At 40.0% G+C, this 24,182-nt stretch overlaps 1 protein-coding gene across 1 annotated transcript in view; it reads right to left on the bottom strand.

Annotated features, from left to right (window-relative positions):
• The window catches only part of CSMD2 (CUB and Sushi multiple domains 2), a gene marked incomplete at both ends in the record, with an annotated part of 651,882 nt that overhangs the window by 159,045 nt on the left and 468,655 nt on the right, over positions 1-24,182 (bottom strand). Inside the window, 5 exons of the mRNA XM_081334380.1 lie at positions 3,223-3,425; positions 11,758-11,884; positions 14,114-14,305; positions 15,020-15,176; positions 21,168-21,337. Coding sequence (XP_081190506.1) covers positions 3,223-3,425; positions 11,758-11,884; positions 14,114-14,305; positions 15,020-15,176; positions 21,168-21,337 — 849 coding nt within the window. The remainder of the gene's footprint in view (positions 1-3,222; positions 3,426-11,757; positions 11,885-14,113; positions 14,306-15,019; positions 15,177-21,167; positions 21,338-24,182) is intronic.

Genomic DNA, 24,182 nt, shown 5'->3' with positions numbered 1-24,182 from the left:
TTTGCACTATTATAGTCCAGAGTTGAAACCTTGACAATAAGAAAAGACTTTGCACAAACTTTCTTTGAGCTACAGTGAGCACACATATGGATGAATTGGACCAGGATGCATGCTTAAACATGCATTACTGATTTCAAACTTTTCTTTCTCCAGCTGGAAAAGGCTGTAGGGATTAACAAATCCAAGTCTGTTGCACAAAGATCAGATACATATATATACATCAGCACACTTTCCCGTTTACTTATTACATCTTGTTACATCGAGCCATCTGCTATTTCTACCTGGCATTCGGCTATAACATTATGTTGTCTATGCTGTTAAATAAATTATAATGTGCACATTGTCTCCTCCTCCCTGCCCCCTCCCCTTGTGATTGAGAGGAATTTTGTGTCAGGACCCACCCCAAACCACGTCTTAGGAAGACAAAATTCTTGGAGTCAAATCTATTCCAAAAAGAATCTTTACTATGACATGCTTGGTTGTAGGAAACAAGACAGGACTTAATATTATTCCACGAAGTAAACCCTTATAAAGAGTTCCCGGTTTAACCCCCCCTTAACCCCATTTGGTCAGTACCCCATCCTTTATCTCGTATCATCCTTCTCGTGGGAAAAAGGAACTTAGGACCCTTCATGTTTATTGCTCTCTTCCGTGACAAAAGCCAGATGCTAGCCCCCCCTTTTGTTTCCCCAGTTCAAAAGGCTTCTCCTTTCCTTTGAAATGCCTAATACCGGTTCAATACACATCTATTCTCTTCTCTTTGGGAGATGGCAGAATCCATGGAATAATGTTTGAAACATTCCATTTATGAATATGATATAAATGGATTCTGACATTTTGCTTTTAGCAGGAATGATAAGTTTGATTCTTTTACAGATGTACCAGAGTGTCTTGAATGCTGTCTGAAATGAAACCTTGTTTTCTTTTTTCTTTTTAAAGCTCAGGAGTTTAAAATAAGTAGGGTTGGTTTTTTTAAAAAATAGAAAAGTCTGAGATTTTTTTAAGGCAATAAAAGTAGAGGAGTGATCACTAGAACAGCAGTGAAAGAAGAACAGTGTCAGATGGGACCAATTCAGCTTAAGCTAGTGACGGAGAAGAAAAGAAACTTTTTTTTTGGCAACCAATATGTCTAATTCTAGGACTCGTCAAAGCTTTGCCAAAATGTGGACAGTGAGAATGGATCACTCAGAAATTTGTTGTCAAAAATCTGGCTCTTCATTTGCAGGTAAATGCCCTAGGCTTTGTCTTGATCTGGACTCTAGCACAAATGCAGCTGAGATAAATCAAAGCATGCTTGCAGATTCTTTCAGCATGCATAATTCACAGATGAAGATCTCGTCACCAAAGAAGCAAACATTGGCTTCATGAATGAACAAACCAGCCAGAAGGATAGTGTCTAGTCCAGCATTTTTCAACCTTAGCAACTTTAAAGTCTAAAATCAGTAGCGTGTGTTTAAGAATGCTACAGGGGGAATCCTTGGAGCTGAAGTCTAGACACCTTAAAGTTGCTGAGGTTGAGAAACACCGGTCTAGTCCCTGGAAAATGAATCCAGGAAGAAAAGCAAGGTCTGGTTGAGCAATAGGTATTCTGACTTAGGAGCCTGCACTCCATTTTTTTTTTTTTTGGCTTTTCCTCTGTTGATTGTGACACCAACCCACAGTCCCAGCCTCATTTCTTACAAAAACCAGTGCTGTTTGTTATTGTAGTCAATGCTCAAATATTTCTTTCGTAATATTGTTATCCATTCATCCATCCAAATACCTCACTAGCACTCAGCTCTATTTCTTTTTCTCATCTAATTTCCAGAAAGAAGCTGTTTCACTTATATGTTGCCTAAGACAGATAATGGGCAGGAGGAAAGTGAACACGCTGAGGCAAATCAAAATGCTGATGGTTAGTCATCACTCTGGGCTGAAAACTGCAATGCAGCCTGTTCTGAAATAACTTTTGCTCCCATTGAAAAAATCAACTTTCAGGGTTTCTCTTGGCTCTGTGCTTTCCCAGCATCTTCAGGTAGCGACAATAACATTTGATTAACTCTACTACTTTTGCAGCTATAAATCTTTCTGCGTTAGTTGGATGGCAGCAATTATCCCTGCCTTGGCTAGATTCTGTATTTTTTCCCCTTCTGTTGAATTGTGTTCAATTCTCAGAGACTGCCTTGCAGTTTTCTTGGGCTGAGAGACAGTGACTAGCCCAAGGTCACCCAGCCGGCTTTGTACTTAAGACAGGGCTCACAGTCTCCTGGCTTCTGGCCTGATGCTTTAACCACTATCCCATACTGGCTCTCATGGATTGGTTCAACTCATTATATGTAGGACTATTCATGAGTAATAGTTAAATTCTGTGAACGCAAATGTGGCAGAGAAGGTAATTGTTTGCCAAGTTCAGATCAAGGTATTGGTCTTAGCCTTTAAAGCATTAGATGGCTTAAGGACTGACTATCTTAGGGTCAACATATTTTATTGCAAACCTGCTGGAGTATTAAAATATGCAGAAATGATCCCTTTCAAGACCCCTCTGGTGCAGTGGCTTAGTTCACTGGAAGGGTTTCTCTTGAATAACCCAAAGTATGGAATGCTCTAATCCTGCGGGTTTGGCTGCTCTCTTAATCTCTTGGTTTTTTTAAAAAAGCACATAAAGGCATATCTATTTGGCCTTTCCAAATGTCAGTTTTAGTTTTAGTGTTCTTTTAATATTTAACATTTAATATGTCAGTGTAGGATATTAAGTAATGTTAAATATTAAGATTATTTAAATACAGTCTTGGCACAAATATTACAATAGGCATCTGAAGACAATACCTCCAGCTATTCTGTTCCACAATTATGTTGCTATTCTGGATCAACTATATATAGAAAACAGCTGTATAAACGGACCTTTTCAATCCTCCACTAAATCTCTGAGTGGAGAATGGATGATTTCTCTGAATTTCTCCAGAAGGAGAAGAAACTCTTCATTAATTTCTCAAGGATTTCACTTTGGGGATGATCCTAACACCAGAAAAGGTCAATGTAAAATCTCCCTGAGATTTAAGTGTGAGAAAGAGGCAAAATTGCTAAGGAACTGGCATGTCATGAATGCTGAAATTAATCAATTTGGGGATTATCCCTCGTACAGTTTAGCAGGCAGAGTCGTAGAGAGTTGAAAACACCTATGGAATGGTCCTCCTGTTTTTGTTCTCCTGACCCAGAAGACCAGGTGACATCTGTGAAAGTTACCTGAAAACTGAATGGCAAAACCCTGTTTGCTGGTGAAAAAGTCCGTGTTGAACTGAAGCACCACCAGGTTGAAGGTGCTGTGAACGTCATTGGGCAAGACAGAACCACTGACTTCTTTCAGCAGGATGCTCTTCTCCACTGGCCCATCCCAGATTCTCAAGACGTCATGGAAGTCCTCTGTATGGAAAACTATAAAGTGGAGCCTGTATTTGCGGGAGGGCAAAACAGGACAGGGAAGAGAGAGAGAAGAGTTACAAATAAGACTAGATTTGTATTTGAGAACAGGAAAGGTTTATAAAAGAAAGGAGTGAAGGAAGGTAACGTTATAATGTTCTTCAGGTATCAAACAGGGATCATATAAAAATGAGAAGCCAGGTAACACCTTTTTCAGGCTAATAACCTTTATTAGTAAGACAACTGTGTAGATAAGTCCACGACTTGCATTATTCATTTAGGGACTATTCAAAGTTACAATGACACGGAAAGAACGTGATTTATGACCGTTTTTCACACTTACAACCAACGGTGGGATTCAACCAGTTTGCACTACTTCGTTAGAACCAGTAGCTAATTTTTTTTTGCCCAGGCCCAGAACGGACTTTCGGAAGCGGCATCCACACAGAGAACTGGTTCTTCACATATTTGAATCCCACCACTGCTTACAACCTTAACCGTATCCCCATGGTCACCTGATCAAAATTCAGGTGCTTGGCAAGTGGCATGTATTTATGACAGTTGCAGTGTCCAGGGATCATGGGATCATGATGTGTGAACTTCTGACAAGCAAAATCAATGGGGAAGCCAGAATCACTTAACAACCGTGTTGCTAACTTAACAACTGCAGTAATTCGCTTAACATCTGTGTCAAGAAAGGTCATAAAAAGGGGCAAAACTCAAAAGGGGCAAAACGTAATGAATGTCTTGCTTAGCAACATAATTTTTTGGCTCAAATGTGGTCGTAAGTTGAGGACTACCTGTATGCTTTTTAATAATATATATTGGTCTGTAAAAACGCCACCAGATTCCTTCTGATTTTTGGTACTACACAACTTTCTCACTGCAATCTCGGAAAGAACCTGAGTCCTGTTTTCATTCATTCTGGGCAGAGAGTAATATACATTATAAAGAGGGCGATTGTGACTGAATGTTAAGGGGAAAAAATCCTAATTGAAAAAACAATTTGACAAAGAAAACAATCCCTAAGGAGGTTGTAAAACATTGGATTTGTTGAAGGAGAGACTGGAAAGCCAATGATTAAGGATGTTTTAATTTAGTTGGCTAAACCAGTGTTTTTCAACCTTTTTTGGGCAAAGGCACACTTGTTTCATGAAAAAAATCACGAGGCACTCCACCATTAGAAAATGTTAAAAAATTTAACTCTGTGCCTATATTGACTATATATAAAGTAATTCTCTTGAATAGGAATCAAATAAACACAAAGAAAGTATTTTATAATTACTTTTCAATTTTTCTCACGGCACACCAGGCAACATCTCGCGGCACACTAGTGTGCCGCGGAACAGTGGTTGAAAAACACTGGGCTAAACTGAGGAGGAAGTTAACCTAAGTAAAGGTAAAGGTAAAGGTCCCCCCGCACATGCGTGCTAGTCGTTTCCAACTCTAGGAGCCGGTGCTCATCTCCGTTTCAAAGCCGAAGAGTCAGCGCTTGTCCGAGGACGTCTCCGTGATCATGTGGCCGGCATGACTAGACGCCAAAGGCGCACGGAACGCTGTTACCTTCCCACCGTAGTGGTCCCTATTTTTCTACTTGCATTTTTACGTGCTTTCGAACTGCTAGGTTGGCAGAAGCTGGGACGAGTAACAGGCGCTCACTCTGCTACGCGGCACTCGGGATTCGACCCGCCAAACTGTCGACCTTCTGATCGACAAGCTCAGCATCCTAACCCACTAAGCCACCGCGTCCCTTTCTAACCTAAGTAGCTTCCCCAATTCTAAGATTTTAAAATTCCTCCCAACAATTTGGGAACAGCAGTTTAACTTGAGAGGTTGAGGACTCAGTTACAAATCTAGTCCCTTCTATGTCACTCTGCAATTTCTCTTCAGTTTCCATGTGGAGAAAAGCTGGTCATTTCATTAGATTAGATATGCAGAAAAGACACCTAATAATAGACGATCGCTTGGAGGAAATGAAACATGAAAATAGCATCATTTACAGATGCAGGAAATCATACGCTTGTTATGAAGGAGAAGGAATAGCTGAGCAGGTAGAAGCAAATTCATTTGAAATAAATCCTTTTAGACTGAGTGGGGAAGGAGATGACAGAGTGAAAAGAACAGATATATTTTTAAAGGTTCTCTATAATTGTGCCAAACTGAACAGCGCTTCTATTTTTTTTTCTTTTTCTTTATCATTGATTTTCCCCCCCTTATGGTAGGCAGTGGCAGCAGCATGAAACTTTTAATATTTTAATTCCATCTTCATAATAATAGGTACGATGGTGATGTATTATAAATGTTGGAGAACTGCATGGTTATTAATTGACTGAGTTTTAGGGAGGCCTGCCCCTCTGGCTTTTTATTTAATATGCCTGTTACATTTATATTAGCATAAACATTTGTACTGAAGATGCAATAAAAGTTCGATGGACTGTACTGTAGGAAGACTGGGAATACTGAGTTAAAAGAGCCAACTATGTGCTTTTAAAAAAAAAAAAGTGTCAAAGCTGCTGGCTTGTTGCTTAGTATTCCTTGAAATTTCACAAAAATGCATTCTGCTGAGAGGAAACTACAATTCTTCCATAGATCAATTGCAGCCCTGCCCAACTCAGTAACCCACAGTTGTGTTGGTTAATGATGACTGAACCCCTTTTTGGGAGGGATAGGGAGATCCAGAAAGCAGAAGGCAGAATTATGACATCTGTAGGAGCAACCAAGGGATGCGGTGGCTCAGTGGGTTAGGATGCTGAGCTTGTCGATCAGAAGGTCGGCAGTTTGGCGGGTCGAATCCTGAGTGCCGTGTAGCAGAGTGAGCGCCTGTTACTCGTCCCAGCTTCTGCCAACCTAGCAGTTCGAAAGCACGTAAAAATGCAAGTAGAAAAATAGGGACCACTACGGTGGGAAGGTAACAGCGTTCCGTGCGCCTTTGGCGTCTAGTCATGCCGGCCACATGACCACGGAGACGTCCTCGGACAAGCGCTGTCTCTTCGGCTTTGAAACGGAGATGAGCACCAGCCCCTAGAGTCGGAAACGACTAGCACGCATATGCGGGGGAACCTTTACCTTTTAGGAGCAACCAACCATAGTTTTCATTCTTCCGATTTTATTTACTATTGAATCGTGAAGCTCAAACTTTAGCTGTCCTGCTGTAATAAGTAATAAATCAACACCTGCTTTGAAAAAAAATAACTGTATTTTCAAAAGACATTTTGTCCTTGTGGTGCGGGGAAGAGAGAACAAATGCCAAAAGTAGAATCTGATGCCCATGAGAAAGGTCTAGTTAGTACAATTTGCCACGGCGAACTTGCTGTGGCACTCCCACCACGGCCAATTCGTCCTGGGACAACCCACCACAGAAAATTCCATGCAGGATTGACAAAAATGGAAATTATGTCAAAGAAACAGTGGTGGATAACATTTATTTTGTTGAGTTACCCCACATGGAATTTTCCATGCTGAGTGGGCTGCTGTGGTGAGTTGGCCACGGCGAGCTGTCTCATGCTGACTTGGCTGCCGTGGTGAGATGGCCACTGCAAGTTGGCCATGGCGTATTGTTCCACTCTGCCATGAGAAAGACACTGCCTTAAACTTAGACCTTAGCAGTCTGTTTTTCAGAATAACCCTAAATCAGAAGCCAGAGTTCTGTGGCCTTTTAGAGTCTGATGTTATACAAATCTGGATTTATGGTTAATAATGGTAATAAAATCACTGTATAACAATAAACAACATTTAGAAGCTCACCAGGTTCTCCATTCCTTCCCTAGAGCTATGTAGGCTAGAGAACAGCAGGTATGAATAGGCAGAAATGTTGAAGGAAATGGGCGGGGAGAGAGTCCTGTCTTGTCACTTTGCGTACTACATGCATGCAGAATTAGAAGTTGGAAACAGTTAATGGCTTGGGTTTTTTCTCCCATTGATTTAAGTCTTAAGATGAATTCAGTAAAGCAGATTTCAATGGAGTTCTCACTTTAAAATATAAATTAAATCATGCTGATTGCTGCTGAAGATCTTCTTAGTGGGGTCTTTGGTGCTCTCTGAACTTGGTTCTTTTCTTGCAGATATTTCATAACTCAGCTTGTTACCCTAGCTGGGTCATGAAACTTTTGCGAGAAAACAACAAAGCTCAGAGAGCACCAAAGACTCCAAAGGTCACTTCTGAGCTACAAATATTCCCTTCCATTGGTATCTTCCTAGTCCTTTACATTCTTGGGAAGAAATCTTATTTATGTTTCATTATTTAAATTGGCCTTCCCTAATCTCATCTGATTGATATCTGATGGACCAGAATCTTCAGAATTCTGAGCAAACCTGAGCAGAATGCAACACTCTCTATGTCGGGCTGCCCTTGAGGACCACTCAGAGGCTTCAGCTGGTGCAGAATGTAGCCACGTGAGTTGTGATGGGAGTCCCCTGATACTCCCATGTAACACCTCTTCTCCGCGAGCTGCATTGGCTTCCAGTTGCCCTCCGGGTGAGATTCAAGGTGCTGGTGATGACCTATAAAGCCCTAAATGGCTTGGGTCCGGATTATCTGAGGGAACACCTGCTGCTGACATTAACTCCCCATCGTCCTGTGCGCTCCCACAGGGAGGGCCTTCTTAGGGTACCGCCGATGAAGGATTGCCGGCAGGTGACTCCCAGAGTGAGGGCCTTCTCTGTGGGTGCGCCTGCCCTTTGGAACCAACTTCCTATGGAGATTAGGACTGCCCCCGACCTCCATTCATTTCACCGGGACCTAAAAACTTGGCTCTTTGAGCTGTCTGGCCTAGATTGAGGGGTTTTTAATTGGGTTTTAAAGTTTTAACTTTTGGGCTTAAATTTAATTAATTGTTTTAAATTTATTTTAACTTTTGTATTGTATGGTTTTAATTGCCCTGTAAACCACCCTGAGTCCTATGGGAATAGGGCGGTATATAAGTCAAATAATAATAATAATAATAATAATAATAATAATAATAATAATAATAATAATAATAATAATAATAATAATAATAATAATAATAATAATAATATGACTGCAAAAAGGATTGGGCTGGGCTAAGCTTCGGGGTGAAGTATCATCAATATGCTGATGATACCCAGCTTTTCATCTCCACCCCGAACCAACCCAGCGATGCCCTCGATGTGATGTCCCGTTGCCTGGAAGCGGTACAGATTTGGATGGGAAAAAACAGGCTCCGGCTCAACCCGGCCAAGACTGAGTGGCTTTACGTACCGACATCTCGTTTAGTCCAAGAGGTTCCATCTTTGATTATAGGAGGAGAGATGTTACCTCCCGTTGATAGAGCACACAATCTAGGCGTCCTCCTGGATTCACGACTCAGTTTTGAAGATCATGTTGGAGTCGTGGCTAGGGGGGCATTTGCCCAGATTCGCCTGGTACACCAGTTGCGCCCCTTTCTGGACCGAGATGCCCTACATACAGTCACCCATGCACTCGTTACCTCCCGTATAGACTACTGCAATGCTCTCTACATGGGGCTGCCCTTGAAGACCACCCGGAGGCTTCAGCTGATGTAGTGATGGGAGCACCCCGATACTCCCATATTACACCCCTCCTGCGTGAGCTGCATTGGTTACCGGTTGCCCTCCGGGTGAGATTTAAGGTGCTGGTACTTACCTTTAAAGCCCTACATGGCTTAGGCCTGGGATACTTGCAGGACCATCTGCTACCGGGAATGAATTCCCATCGCCCAGTACGCTCACACACAGAAGGCCTCCTCAGGGTACCGTCGGCTAGACAATGTCGGCTGGCGACCCCCAGGGGAAGGGCCTTCTCTGTGGGAGCACCAACCCTGTGGAACCAGCTGCCCCCTGAGCTTCGGATGGCCCCAGATCTCCAGTCCTTTCGCCACGGCCTCAAAACACTCCTTTTCCACCTGGCTGACCTGGACTGACAGGGATTTAATTATGTTTACAATTTTTAACTCTAATTTTTAATTTATTTTAATTTTTAATTTTAATTTATTGTACAAAGGGCTTTAATTTTAATTTTATCTTAATTTCTGTATTTATTGTATATTATTGTTGTTAGCCGCCCTGAGTCCTTCGGGAGATAGGGCGGGATATAAGCCCCATTAATAAATAAATAAATAAAATAATAAAATAATAAAATAAGCTGTTTTCCGTCAGCTTTCAGAAAGCTTAAAAATACCATCTTGTTTTAATATTGTATGTTGTATTATTTTAATACTGTTTTAAGATTGGTTTTATACTATTCTTCTTTAAAATTGTATCCCCATAAACTTCCCAGGGCCATTAAAATAAAAATGAACCAATCCAATAAACAATCAAAGGCTACATGATTGCCGCATGGCCCAGAAGTGATGCATGCATGCTCATATACTGTATACACAAGCTCATGGTGAGGGTTCCCAAAATATTTTCTAGAGAGACACGGGTGCAAAAAGGAACCGTTCTACTTGTCCTATTAATGGAATGCCCAAATTGTAGAGCATTCCAGCAATCCAATCACACCTGAAGTGTTGGATGTAATTTGAAGTGCCAAAGGGTCTGTGGTGGAATGTAGTCTGGATTTCCAAGAGGGAGGGGCTGCCTTCCAGAGGAGCAAGAGACAATGAAGTTTAGATTGATGGTTTGAGAGGAAGAGGGTCAAGACAGCTTCTCCCTAGAGGTTTTCAGAGTCTACCTTTAACGATACAAGTAGCTGCTTTAGTTTGGCAAGATTGATGTCTATAGGTGAGGAACTATAAAGGAAACTTCAGATGGCCCCAGATCTCCAGTCCTTTCGCCGCGGCCTCAAAACACTCCTTTTTCAACTGGCTGACCTGGACTGACAGGGATTTAATTATGTTTAATTTTTATTTTAATTATGTTTACAATTTTTAACTCTAATTTTTAATTTATTTTAATTTTTAATTTTAATTTATTGTACAGAGGCCTTTAATTTTAATTTTATCTTAATTTCTGTATTTATTGTATATTATTGCTGTTAGCCGCCCAGAGTCCTTCGGGAGATAGGGCGGGATATAAGCCCCATTAATAAATAAATAAATAAATAAACTGCTTGGAAGAAAGCAGTGTGTCTTTGTTTGTGGAGCTTCGTAGGGACATAAATTTTTAAGTAAACTTAAAATCCTCTCCCCGAACCCCCAACGTGGATGAAGAAAGAGAAGTTTGGAGAGAAGGAGAGCAAGCCAGACCACACAAATAAATGGGAATTTGATGGTGGGGGCAAATGATTGTTCATAATGTTGCAATGTAACATTCATATGGGCACATACTGTATGTATATAAGGGAAAGGGCTTGTACCAGAACATCACAATGCACATCGCACCATTCTGACCAAATATCTGGGGTTGGAGAGAGCAGAAAGAATGGCTTTGAGGGCAGGAGGAAAAGTACCCATCAAGTATTGATCAGATAAAAGGAGCCCGATTCCCAAGCAAGAATATAATGTGACTAAATGTAACAGGCAAGTTCTTCCCAAGTTTATACAATGATGGAGAGAGGGAGGAGGGAGAAGGAGGAGGGAGGCCCATTCAAAGTAGCCAGATTTTGTTATCATAACTTTACGGTAAAAGTAGTATTGACCTACATGGCGCTGACTTCCTAGTCTCAGGGCTCTGACAGGATTCTGTGGATGCCTCTTGCTAAATTTGGCAGGTAATTCAAGAGAGGACCTAGCATTTTCGTTCTGTCTAGCAAGATCTTTTTTCAAATTGCACCCTTGAAAGCTGTCATGCTGATATTATACTGTTTGTGTTCTCTTGAAAAAGGGCTTTGCATCTCTCTGGCAGCAATCCATATTCTAAACACATCTGAAGCTGTGCAGGTATGAATGTGATTAGCACCCAAGAGCAGAGAAGCCACTATGAGGGTGTTAGAACTTCAGAGGTCTCCTTCTATTTTCCCATTCTCTATTGCTACAATGCACTAAATCCAATCTGTCTTACCAAGCCTTACTTTTGACCAATTAAAACTAGCTCATCTGCCCTGATTAATCCACAACTCATATTTTTAAAAAGGTATGGCTGATTAATTTGCTGATTATGAAGCTTGAGTCTTATTTTTTTTTAATCCTCCTCCTGTTGATGCCAAATAGTAAACACTAAAGTATGCAAAGCAAGAGAAATCATGCAAATGCAATCAATTTGCATAATTCAAACAGGTTGTAGAACTCGGCTATCCCTGCCAAGAGCTGGGGTTGTTTTGGCACTGGCATTTTCATACATCTATTTCTTTATTTTTAATTGCAGAGCAGAAATGGTCCCGCACAGAAACACCTGTGCCCTGCTTGCAGCACAACGTAATCGACTCAAAATCACAGTGACAAGATGAGTGCTGGATGTTGTAAGGGTGTTGCCGATCTAATCTTTTCCAGTCGTTGAACTTACCCTATTGTGCAACCAGCCTCTGCTTCGATTGTCCAGACACAGTTGAGATTGTGATCATAGGGCGTTGGAAACCCTGGAGACAGGATTCTTCCTGAAGACTCACCTCGAATGCTGCCCCCACACTCAGCTGAAAGAAGCCACAAAACAATTCAGCAACTGAACTCTAAACATCCTTTGCTTCTTCCTTTGGGGAAGACTTTACTTTTGCTCCCCATTCAAGTAAGAGATTCTAGAGAAAAGAGGCTACAGAAAATATAGAACATCCAACTACTATTATCATTCGGGTACCCACCATATATTAGAATTACAGCTTCATAATTTCCTTTGACCAAACTACCTGGGGGTTGATGTGTGTTGTGCTTCCACACACTTGAAAAGTGTCAGATTAGTGTACACACAGAGATAAGGGAGGGGAGCCCATCAAAATAAGGCCAAAAGCAGATTTGGCTGAATTTGGACAACATTCTTAAACTCAACTGTTGAAGATCTAAAGCAGTGTTTCTCTTGGCGCTATAAGCATAATAAATAAATGAACCTTGGCAACTGTAAGATTTGTGGACTTCAACCCCCAGAATTCCCCAGCTAACATGCTAGTGCAAGATGCATGCTAGGTGGGGAATTCTGGGAACTGAAATCCACAGGTCTTAGATTGCCATGGTTGAGAAGCACTGATATTTGCAAAATTTCTAAATATTAAGTATTTTGTGACTTAGCATTTTGGACATGACAGACCCTTTGATTACTTATGATTCTATGTATCAGGCAACAGAAGAAGAGTGAATTTAGCAACCTTAAATTAGTTTTATGCATTGTGTGAATATAATGGAATCAATTTTAAAACTATATCCATTCTATCCATATTCACCTACAGCTACAGTGATTATATTTTCTTGGAAAAAATAAAGACAAACCTGAAAAGGGGCAAACCTGAAAGAGGTTCAAAAGGATAATTTTTATTAATTGTTTATGTCAGCAAATTTTATTTACAAAGGAAAATTCAAGAGCAAAAGTAAGAAAAACTTTATGAGAATGCATAGCTTAATAAAAATTAGCTGTCTGAAATAAAAGACTATCCTTTATAATAAAGGAAATATTGCCACTCTAACTTTAGCTGTCCTTTCTTTTTAGAAGATATACATGTAGGTAATCCTCGACATACGACTATATTTGAGCCTAAAATTTATGTTGTTAAATGAGACATTTGTTAAGTGAGCTTTGCCCAATTTTATGACCTTTCTTGCCATAGTTGTTAAGTGAATCACTGCAGCTGATAAGTTGGTAACTTAGTTGTTAAATCAATCTAGTTTCCCCATTGGCTTTGCTTGTCAGAAGATCACTAAGGGTGAACAGATCGCATAACCTCAGCATACAGCAAGGGTCATAAATATGAGTCAAGTTACCAAGCATCTGAATTTTGATCCTATGATCTTAAGCATGCTGCAAAGGTCATAACTGTGAAAAATGGTCATAAATTGCTGACTGGGGTATTCTGGGAGTTGAAGTCCACACAGCTTAAAATGGCTACGTTTGGAAAACACTGACTTATTCAGACAGCCAAGAGCTAGCAACCAAGAGGTGGCTAGACAATTCTCGATGCTCATTCATTGCCAAATGGTGAGAACATGACATGACGACAAAAGGAAGACTGGATTTGTGCCCTCGATATGTACTAAAAGAGAGAAACCGACTGCATCTTGTATTGATTGACTCATTAGCCTGAAGGTTATTGGAAAAACAGTAGTATGAATGCTGAAAAGGAAATGGTAGGAATTAAAGCTATTGTGCCCATTTGGACAGGTGAAAAAGATTAATAGGTAATCTTCTGCAGCAATCCTGCCATTGATCCTGATCCATTTGTAAAGGTGGTACTTTGTGCCCCTAATTCACCCTAAGAAGCCTTTAGATTAGAACCGTATTTGTCAGGCCCCAAGAACTAAGGACCTCATGTGGAGTGACTTCTGAGTAGTTCCTTTATTGTTGTTCTCCTACAAACAATTACCTGCAATAACTATAGATATGAATTGCTAGGGAGGGCCCAACCTTGCTCTCTTCCTGCCTACCAGACATTCTAAGCTCCACTGGCACTCTGTCTTCTGGGTAAAAGTCCCTCTTTCTTGCAATTCTGGACTTATATTCCAATAACTTCTCAGCCATGCATTCAATTATTTAACAATTTTATCACGTTAAGCTTTCAATTTAGTAAGAACATTTAAATTTTTCCCCCCTGAAGATTCCAAAAACTATGGGTGGCTTTGGGACATAAAATTACACAGCTAAACCAACTGGTCGGCCATCCCCTTAACAGCTATGCCAAATATTTGGGGAGTGACTATCACACAAGAGGGAGGAGTCATACCTACGCAGGTGGGGAGAGGCTGGTCCCAGGATCTTCGCTCTCCAGTCAAGCAAGTAAGCACACGGCTTCCGCGTATTGTGTAGCCAGGATCACAATTGAAAGAGACGGAGCTTCCTGCAAAATGTCCCTCATCGTGGACTTTATAACCAAACTGCGGGATACCAGGGTTCTCACACTTGATTAAATCAAAACCTGAAATCAGGAATAAAGGCAAATGGTTAGAAAGGAACCCCAGTCTTGTCTCAGCTGTTGCTTTAGCAAAGAACTGTCAATGGCTGATGAAATTCCTTTAGAGACTTCCAGGATGTAGTCCAAGAAAAGGCATCCAAGAACATTCAACCTTGCAGTCTTTCTAAAGTGCCAGGACTAATGTGAAGCATCCAAAGGAAAAGACCCAGGGAAGTGGAGGTATTTAAGAAGCCAGAGGAGAAATGCTGCAAAATAGCAAGGAATAGATTCCTCTTCAAAATAGGTTTGTTATTTGCTGATTCTGAACCTTATGGATCAATCTGATGGATTGGTTGGAAACAGATGTATTGAAGGCTGTTTCTTGTGTTAGCCTATTTCAGTGGAGGTAGTGATCTGTAATTTTTCAAAAGAGGGCTTAACAACCTGATGTGAGTAGAACAATAGACATAGAAAGATGGGAAAGTGTGTGAAGATTAACACAATGATATTTACACAGACAACTTGTAATGAAAAATGTGCTCTTAACATGAAACAGATACAAATCGTTTCCTTTTGAAGGTTTAGGTATGAAAAATAAAACCTCATCAAAAGATCTGGCATTAGCTTGGCTTCCATCTAGACACCTTTACTTGCCAACTAATTATCCTTAAATGTTTGGAGCAGTAAAATGCCCTGATCCTTTTCCCCAGTTGTAGGATCAGCTGCCTCCATACTCACTAGAAAACTGCAGCTCAAAACCTTGATCCGTGCCATTTCCATCTGTGATGAACTCAAGCCACATCGAGCTGGAAGTGCTGTTGACATTAAGACCCAACATCTCCACACGGCTGAAGGAGCCCAGCAGGCGAGCTGAGTTATTGTTGCCATCATAAATCTTGAAAAAGAGGAGAAAAGAAATAAGAAGATGAATTTCTCTGCTCATCTGCTGACCATCTACCTTTTGTCTCTACAAAGTCAACAGTTTTGTTCATTTGGTACTCTGGTGATGGGTGGAACATTCCTCATTGTCCCATGCCTTTGGCCTGGGCACTGTGACATGAAAACAGTGTTGACTTTTCTTTTGAAGAGGGAGGGCATGTTGCATTGGTAGCCACTAGGCTGTGAAAAATATCAATTTGCCTTTGTCAAACACAAAGAATTAGGACTATCAGTTTGATTGCAGTATAGACAATTTAAAAGGTAAAGGTAAAGGTTCCCCCGCACATGCGTGCTAGTCGTTTCCGAATCTAGGGGCCGGTGCTCATCTCCGTTTCCAAGCTGAAGACCCAGCGCTTGTCCAAGGACGTCTCCGTGGTCATGTGGCCAGCATGACTAGACGCCAAAGGCGCACGGAACGCTGTTACCTTCCCACCGTAGTGGTCCCTATTTTTCTACTTGCATTTTTACGTGCTTTCGAACTGCTAGGTTGGCAGAAGCTGGGACGAGTAACAGGCGCTCACTCTGTTACGTGGCACTCAGGATTCGACCCGCCAAACTGCCGACCATTTGATCGACAAGCTCAGCGTCCTAACCCACTGAGCCACTGTGTCCCTGCATAGACAATTTATTCAAGCTTATAAACAAGAATCTGGTCAAGTGAAGTTCAACACTAAATTGGTGCCAGATGAGGGTTAACAGAATTCAGGTGGGGTTGGACTTGGATCTCTTCTGGCAACACAAGGACTCTAAACTGATGATGCATTTAACTCTGCCCCCAGCTCTGCCTGCTTTTCTCCTACATCCTTGCATTCAAAGCATCTGTATTCCTGCAATGTTTCAGTACATGATGGTCTCTCAAAACATGAAGTTGTTTCCCTGGATTATTGTGAAACTTCCAACAAGTTTGTTTTGAGCTCAAAATTCCACCCCAATGTCCCAAAACCGATTTCTTGCTCTTAAAATGACAATGTTACTCTTTGATTTAAAATGTTCTGCATGCTAACAATAGCCACCCATTAGAATAGAATAGAATAGAATAGAATAGAATAGAATAGAATAGAATAGAATAGAATAGAATAGAATAGAATAGAATAGAATAGAATAGAATAGAATAGAATAGAATAGAATAGAATCTGGAAGGGACCTTGGAGGTCTTCTAGTCCACCCCCCTGCTCAAGCAGGAGAACCTATACCATCTCTGACAAGTGACTGTCTAGTCTCTTCTTAAAAATCTCCAGTGACGGCGCGCCCACAATTTCTGGAGGCACGCTGTTCCACTGGTTGATTATCCTCACTGTCAGGAAGTTTCTCCTTAATACCAGGTTGCTTCTGAGAAATTTAGATTTCCCAGAATGTATCTGAGAGGTATGATTGGCAGTATAAACCTGGCAAATGACTAAATCAATGCAGATGTTGGAAAAGCTATCACAGTTGCCACTATCTCCCCCTCTAAACAATATCTCAGAAAATAACTATTTCATTCAGTTAACAAAATGGGTGAATAAAACAATTACATCATTTTTTATTTATATACTATCTCAATCAATGAACCAACATTTCTTTATGGTCCAAGACCAAACACAATGACAACTTAGCATGCAATTACAGTATCTATAAAAGAAAAAAAAATAAAAATAGAGAGAAAATCCTATCCTAATACCTCCAAAATCTTAGGTCAGAATGAATTAATTCTGTAAATTGCCTCCAGAAGTGCTCTCTTCTGCAGCTTTTCATGGGAATGAAAGGTTAAAAAAAGATGACCTTTTAAAAAAAATGTCTCTCAGCTTCATTATTTATATGCATTTCAGTTAAAATGACATTAAAAGTGTTTTATCAGTTTCCTGATTAATTCGAGACTGTTTTCTTTTATTATTTTATCCAGCTTTCTGAACTCAAGGCATCTTAGAATAATATGAAGAAATGTAAAACATAGAATTCCCTTGTAACATCTTCACAAAGACTTGGTTCTTACTTTTACTTCTTATTTGGGTGCTGTTCTCACATTCAAAACTGCAAGACATATGTAGAACGTCCTTGGAAGGAGGTTCAAGTTTGATCCTAATTTTCATCAAAAATGACAATTTGGGACAATCCAACCATAAGATCTTTTTTTGGTGTTAACAAACAAAAGTCATATTCCATTAAGACACTATCTGATTTGAAATTGTTAATAAAACATTTGTAAGTCCCTAAAGTTCCTAAACCTACAGTCACTTTATAATTCTATAGTTCAAAACGTACTATGATGACTGTAGGAAACCTATTTTAATATATCAAGAGGCTAGAAAATTTTTAAATATTATATTAATATTGCACCTTTTTAACATGTGATTCATTCAATATTTTTTTCCCTGTTGGTTGAACAGTTGAGAAGATGTGTCCAATGGGATGGGTTTCTATTTCTGCAAATTGGGACACTGACACTGATTTTGGGCACCTTCAATGCTGACACTCTCATGATTTGTTATTTATAAGGTTGCAAATAAAGTGTTGGAAGAATGAGGGCTAAAGATATTTATGTGAGGTTAAATTTGGAATTTAGTGAAGTATGAGGTGTGAGTAGCACCTAATAAGATTATTTGACACTGGCGGAAGCAGTCTAGCATACCCAAAATGAAAAGCTTGAAAACAAATGCATGGAGAAATGGTATGTAAGAATTTTACATTTAATGTAAAATTTGTGCTTGTATTTTATGGACATTAGGAAATCCTCAGTCAAAATCCTTCTGTATAGTCAAAGTTTTAATTCACGGTTTAAGACTTGAGATGTAGTATATTCAAAATGTATGCAACAAAATATGTATGGGTAACATTTTTTTTTGGTTCTTCTTTTTTTGTGTTTTCTCCCTCCTTAATTTCATTTCTGTTACTCTTGTTTTGTGTACAGCATATTTTTATTCATTGTTCTATCTGGTTATGTTTTCTTCTTATTTGTCTGTAATAGATTATGACACATTTGAAAAAGAAATCAGAACCCTTGACATCAATGTTGAACTCACTATTGTGAAATCTATGAAAAATTAATAGCTTGGGAAAATAAATGGCATTTTCCTACTTTCTGAGGTCCAGGTTGGGGAGGATAGGTCTCCATGAAGAAAGTCTGTAAGCCACAGGGAAGAAGTACATCTCCCAAAGAGCTCTGCATCTAGCACTCAGAACAACTTCAAAAAGTCCCTTCTCCTGATTTAAATACAGGGAGCCCTCAACTCACAATAATTCATCTAGTGACTGCCATAGTTTCATTACATACAGCATTAACCTTGTGAACTATCAAGCTTCCTCCTTCCGTTATATATTTAAGAGGGACAGTATTTAATATTTATTTGTTATGTATATGTAGGGATGTGGGTCTATATATATGTTGTATGTAGTATGGTCAGGTGTGTGTCATGTATGTGTCCCACTTTTAGAGCGGGCAACTAAATTTCATTTTTGATATGTGCCGTTGCGCCCATGGTAAAAAAACAAATGTCAATAAAGGTTATCTTATCTTATCTAAAGTTACAGTGGCACTGAGAAAAGAGACTTACCACCAGCTCTTGCACTTATAACTGACGCACCATCCCCATGGACACATAATCAGGAGGCTAAAACTTATAAGGAACGGTTGCTGGAATTGGGTATGTCTAGTGTCAATGCTGCAAACATTGACATGTTTTTGCACTGACAATATGAGAGGCAGCCTTTTGCTTTAACTGTTGGGTTCTGAATCACTGAAACGTGTGAGAAATGCAACCCGGATTTTTTTTTTTTTAAATTCCATTTATATCCCGCCCTTCTCCGAAGACTCAGGGCGGCTTACAAGCTTAGCAGTAGCCTTCATTCTATGTACATGCCTGCTTATTAGGGCTTTCACACACACACCCCAAGCGGCATTATTACAAAGTCAGCTTAATTGCCCCCAACAATCTGGGTCCTCATTTTACCTACCTCGGAAGGATGGAAGGCTGAGTCAACCTTGAGCCTGGTGGGATGCGAACCTGCACTAATTGCAGGCAGCTGGTGTTACTTAAGGAGGCATTAGCCCACTGCTCCACCAAGGCTCTGACAAGATAAGGGAGCTGCTTCAGAAGTGAAGTGAAACTTCCAGTGTTGAATTAATTGGTAAATGTGATTCATGACATGTAAATAAGGGAGGAAAATTCTGTATGATGTGGGGGTCAAGGGGAGGAGAATTTCATATTCTGGCATCCATCCATGAGTGCCAATGCTTTGTTTCATTATTATAGACTTTTTAGATAAAACAATGCCTGAATGTTGTTTGAACTGTCTCATTAATTGGAACCATGACATCTAGTCTAATTAAGAGAAGGACGAGGGGTGACAGGATAGCAGTGTTCCAATATTTCAGGGGTTTCACAAAGAAGAGGGAGTCAAGCTATTCTCCAAAGCACCTGAAAGCAGGACAAGAAGCAACGGATGGAAACTAGTCAAGGAGAGAAGCAACCTAGAACTAAGGAGAAACTTCCTGTCAGTTAGAACAATTAACCAGTGGAACAACCTGCCTCCAGAAGTGGTGAATGCTCCAACACTGGAAGATTTTAAGAAGAGACGGGACAGCCATTTGTCTGAAACGTATAGGGTTTCCTGCCTGAGCAGTGGGTTGGACTAGATGACCTCCAAGGTCCCTTCCAAATTTTATTATTATTATTATTATTATTATTATTATTATTATTATTATTATTATTATTATCATCATCATCATCATCATCATCATCATCAGATTTGGGTGCTTGGTAACCAACATGTATTTACAATAATCGGTGTGTCTTGGGGTCACATGACCTTCCCACTGGCTTCTGACAAGCAAAGTCAATAGGGGAAGCTGGATTTGCCCAATGACTGCATGATTCACTTAAAAACTGCAATGGTTTGCTTCACAACCGTGACAAAAAGATCATAACACTGAGCACAAGTCACTTAACAATCACCTTGCTTTAAAAAAAAGAAAAAGAACATTCTGTTCTTAATTGTGGTTGTAAGTCGGTTAGCCAGACGGTTCTTTCCCCGGACAGGCAGTCTCTGAAAACAGTCAGATCCTGTCAGACCCATTTAGAGCTTTGAAGGTCTATACTAACATGGTACCTTAGGTTCAGTAGACAATTGATAGCTGGTACATATCTTTCATTACAACCATCATGTGATCCTGAACAGAGGCAGAAGTCTGGCCACCCCATTTTGCACCAATTGCTTTCAAGGATAGCACTACATAAAACATATTGCTATAGTCAAGATGGGTTGGGACAAGATGTGGATAATTGTCAGCATATTCAGCTGGCGCAAGAAGGGATGCAGCAGGCACAGAAGATTGCTACGTGAAGGCCTTCCTCACTTCAGATGCCAAGTGTTAAGTCAGTGAGGACACTCCCAGTCTGCAAATCTGCTTTTTCAGGCAGAGTGGAAGCCTATCCAAAGTAGGTTGAAGCTCATTTCTTGAGTTTAATATCCTCTTTACCTACAACATCTTAATCATGTTTGGATTTGGCTTCAGCTTCTTCTCTAGTCCAGCCCATTATCAAATTTAGAGAGTAAGGAACAACAAGCTGAGCTGTATTGAGGACATTCAAAGACCCTTCCAGTGGTGTAATGTGGGACTCCCTAAGTCTAAGCCTAGAGGTCAAACAACTGGTCACAGCCTGATAGAACAGACCAGTAGCATCCTACTTCAATATCCAAGACCCAGTTCCACTAGATAGTCCAGAAGGATACCATTATTGATAATATAAAAAGCCACCAAGAGACTTGAGGAAAGCAGCACAGTTCAGAAGTCCTGAAAGCAGTTGGGAGTCTAGGAACATTCCCAGATTACAGACCTACTTTTTCTGGGAAAGTACAACCCCATGCAAAATGTGGTCTGGGATTCAGCAGTTTTGGAATGCATTGGTTCTTATTTTCTTGTTATGTTGTTTAACCCTCATTTTTAATCCACTGGATGATTAGTCCTTACCTTGAGGACATCTCCAGCTTCCAAACTGAAAGCCCTGGCTTTGAGCTGAATTCCTTTTCCTGGCTGCGTCTGGATGGAATAGATACATTCATGGTAGTTGTTGTAGTTTAGGGGATAATTTGGAGATAATAGAACACCTTGAGTCCCAGTCACAGAGGAACCACATTCCGCTACAGAGAAAGAGGCAGAAGGATTGACGGTTAACAGATGGGAATATACAAGTGATATAAAAAGCATACTGTCTGGGTAAATACTGATGTGGGCCTATTGTGTTTTTCTTCCTACACATGGAATCTTGAATCTTGACTAAAGGAGAATATTTGTAGCTCAGAGTTGAACTAAGGGGTCCTTGGTGCTCTCTGAGCCTGGTTGTTTTCTTGCAACCAGGTTGTTAGGTTGTTTCATTAGCTAAACTAGGTAACATCATCAGTGCTAGACTACAAATTAAACATTGGATTACCGAAATAAAGAACCATCCTGTGAGTCAATCAGGACTCTCATGTGTTCTGCATTTGGACAGCATAACATAGTCTACTACTACATCCATATTGCTACCTTCTCTTGCTCTATTATCAAGCTGGTGTTAAAAAGATGGTGCTCTCCTACACAATTATAATGTAAGCCACCTAGAGTCATCTCTAGATGAGATGGGCAGTATGTAGGTTTATTAAATAAGTAAATATATCTCTGTACCCTGAACCCTGATATTGTTTTATCTTAGTTCTGCATCTCTTAGTTCTGCTATGGAGCTGAACACATCTAAAACTTCTCAAGTTTGTTGTATTCTTCCATGATATGTTAAAGCAGAAGACAAACCAGCCTTACTGTGAATTCCCAGACAGTGAAGCCAAGTTGGTATATTACACAAGAAAGCTGGAAATCTAAAATCGGTAAGCAGCATTTAAAACATCAATTTCAGTGTCTTGATGAATTGAAATATAAGCAATCCCAATGGAGCAACACTTCCACCAATGCTAGTAATAGTTAAGTAATACTATAACCCACAGCTGCAAAGGCCATTTCTGCAGCCTCCAGAGCACTCCTGCCTCACTACAATTGCCAGTGAGATTTTCTCATTTTTTTATGGCTGGAAATAACACAGACAAAATGTCATTTGTCTGAAAAATATTGCTAGTTTAAAAAACAAAATCTGAAAATGATTCATAAAAATCCTCCCTCTGCAGGGGTGTCCAGAGGGCTGTTGGAGGAGAGAGTACAAGAGTCAAGATGTTGTGATAGATACAAAAAGGGATGGGGTTTTGACTTTTTTGACCACTCCCTTCTTGTCTCTGCCACATATATGTTAATTATAGCTCATATGGATGAGAAAGTTGCAGGGTTCTCTGGGACAGCAAGCAGCAGGTACCCATAATTCTAAGTCTAGCTCAGGGGTAGACAACCTTGGCTCTTTTATGACTCATGGACTTCAACTCCCAGAATTCCTGAGCCAGCATGGCTCAGCATGGAAACCTCTCCCATTCCCCTCAGCATAGCTGGCTCAGAAATTCTGGGAGTTGAAGTCCACGAGTCATAAAAGGGCCAAGATTGCCTACCCCTGGTCTAGCCTATCACCAAAGAAGTTTCAGTTAGAAGAATCTGGCTTCCAGATGTTAGGAGAATCTCTATTGTGATTCTCTGCAGTACACCAGTTCTACCCTTAAAAATGTATGTCCCAGTATAGGAACCATTTGGAGATAGATATTTTGGCTTCAATCTCATATTTTTTCCTAAATTAAATCTATTTTTCTACTGACACAGTTTGGAGTCACAAACAACAGAATCACGCTGTGGGCTCGTTTGCAACTTAAAGAAAGATGTCCATGTATTATTTAACAGATTTAGATCCTACCTTTATTTTGGTACTCAAAGTGGTATACATAGTGTTCTCTCCTTCTACGTTCCCAACAATCACCACCTCAGGTGGTAGGTTGGACTGAGAGAAGATGACTGGCTTAGAATCACTTAGCTGGTTCTGTCCTTTATGAAGGATTACCACAGTGCATCCCTTAGCACCATATGGGAACTCAGTTTTCTGCCTTCTTCAGCAAACCATGGTTACAATGAACCATGCCTTAATGCAGTAAGGGAACTCCATCTTTCTGTGAGCTAAACATGGTACAGACATATATTACTTGGAATCTGGGATTGTTCTGCAGAGTTGCATCTGGTTCACTCCTCTTTCTTTCTTTCTTTCTTTCTTTCTTTCTTTCTTTCTTTCTTTCTTTCTTTCTTTCTTTCTTTCTTTCTTTCTTTCTTTCTTCTTTTTTGACATTAACCATGGCACAGGGATTCCCTGTCCACTTGATTAATCAGCCTTAGCACAAAATTAAGATTTGCAGACCAGATTTAACAAACTCCCAACGATTAATTTAAATCTCCACCATTGGGTTTACCTAAAATTAATAACTGGGTGCTTGTTAAATCTAGTCTGCAAATCTTAATTTGTGATAATGAAAGGGTGACTTAGATGTTTGTGCAGATGTAATGTTGCCTGTACTCCATGTCCTGAGTACTTGGCTTTGATTATGTTTCCCCCCCCCCATCTCTCTAAAGTCAAAGGATAATCAGGCACATGGACTGTCAAGTTTCCGACATATGGGCTTTTCAAGTGATTCTGAGGCATTGTTTACCTTTTGATAACAGCTGTGAGGTTATTGATAGGGCAATATTGGAAGAAGGATTGTCTGCCTACTATAGAGGAGTGGACGCTTAAAGTGTCAAATCTAGCAGAAATGGCTAAGATTTCTGCTTACTTGAAAGATCATTCACAAGAGAGATACATTTCGGTTTGGAGAAGATGGATAGATTATATTCAGAAAAAAATATGGGACTAAAAAGTTTCATTTAGTTTATGAGTAAATTTTATTGTTATAATTTAATTTTTTTCTAGAAGTTGGGTATTTTAGAGTGTTGGTAATTATGTTAAAGGCGGGTTAAAGTGTATTATGTATTTGGTTTTTTATATAGTTGATTAATGTTAGTTAGATTATGATTACTATATATTTGTAACCCTGT

Source organism: Vipera berus (genome assembly GCF_964194415.1).
Source record: "Vipera berus genome assembly, chromosome: 9".
Lineage (NCBI taxonomy): Eukaryota > Metazoa > Chordata > Lepidosauria > Squamata > Viperidae > Vipera > Vipera berus.
Note: the sequence above shows the minus strand (reverse complement) of the source record. Positions and strands in the feature narration are given on the sequence as shown.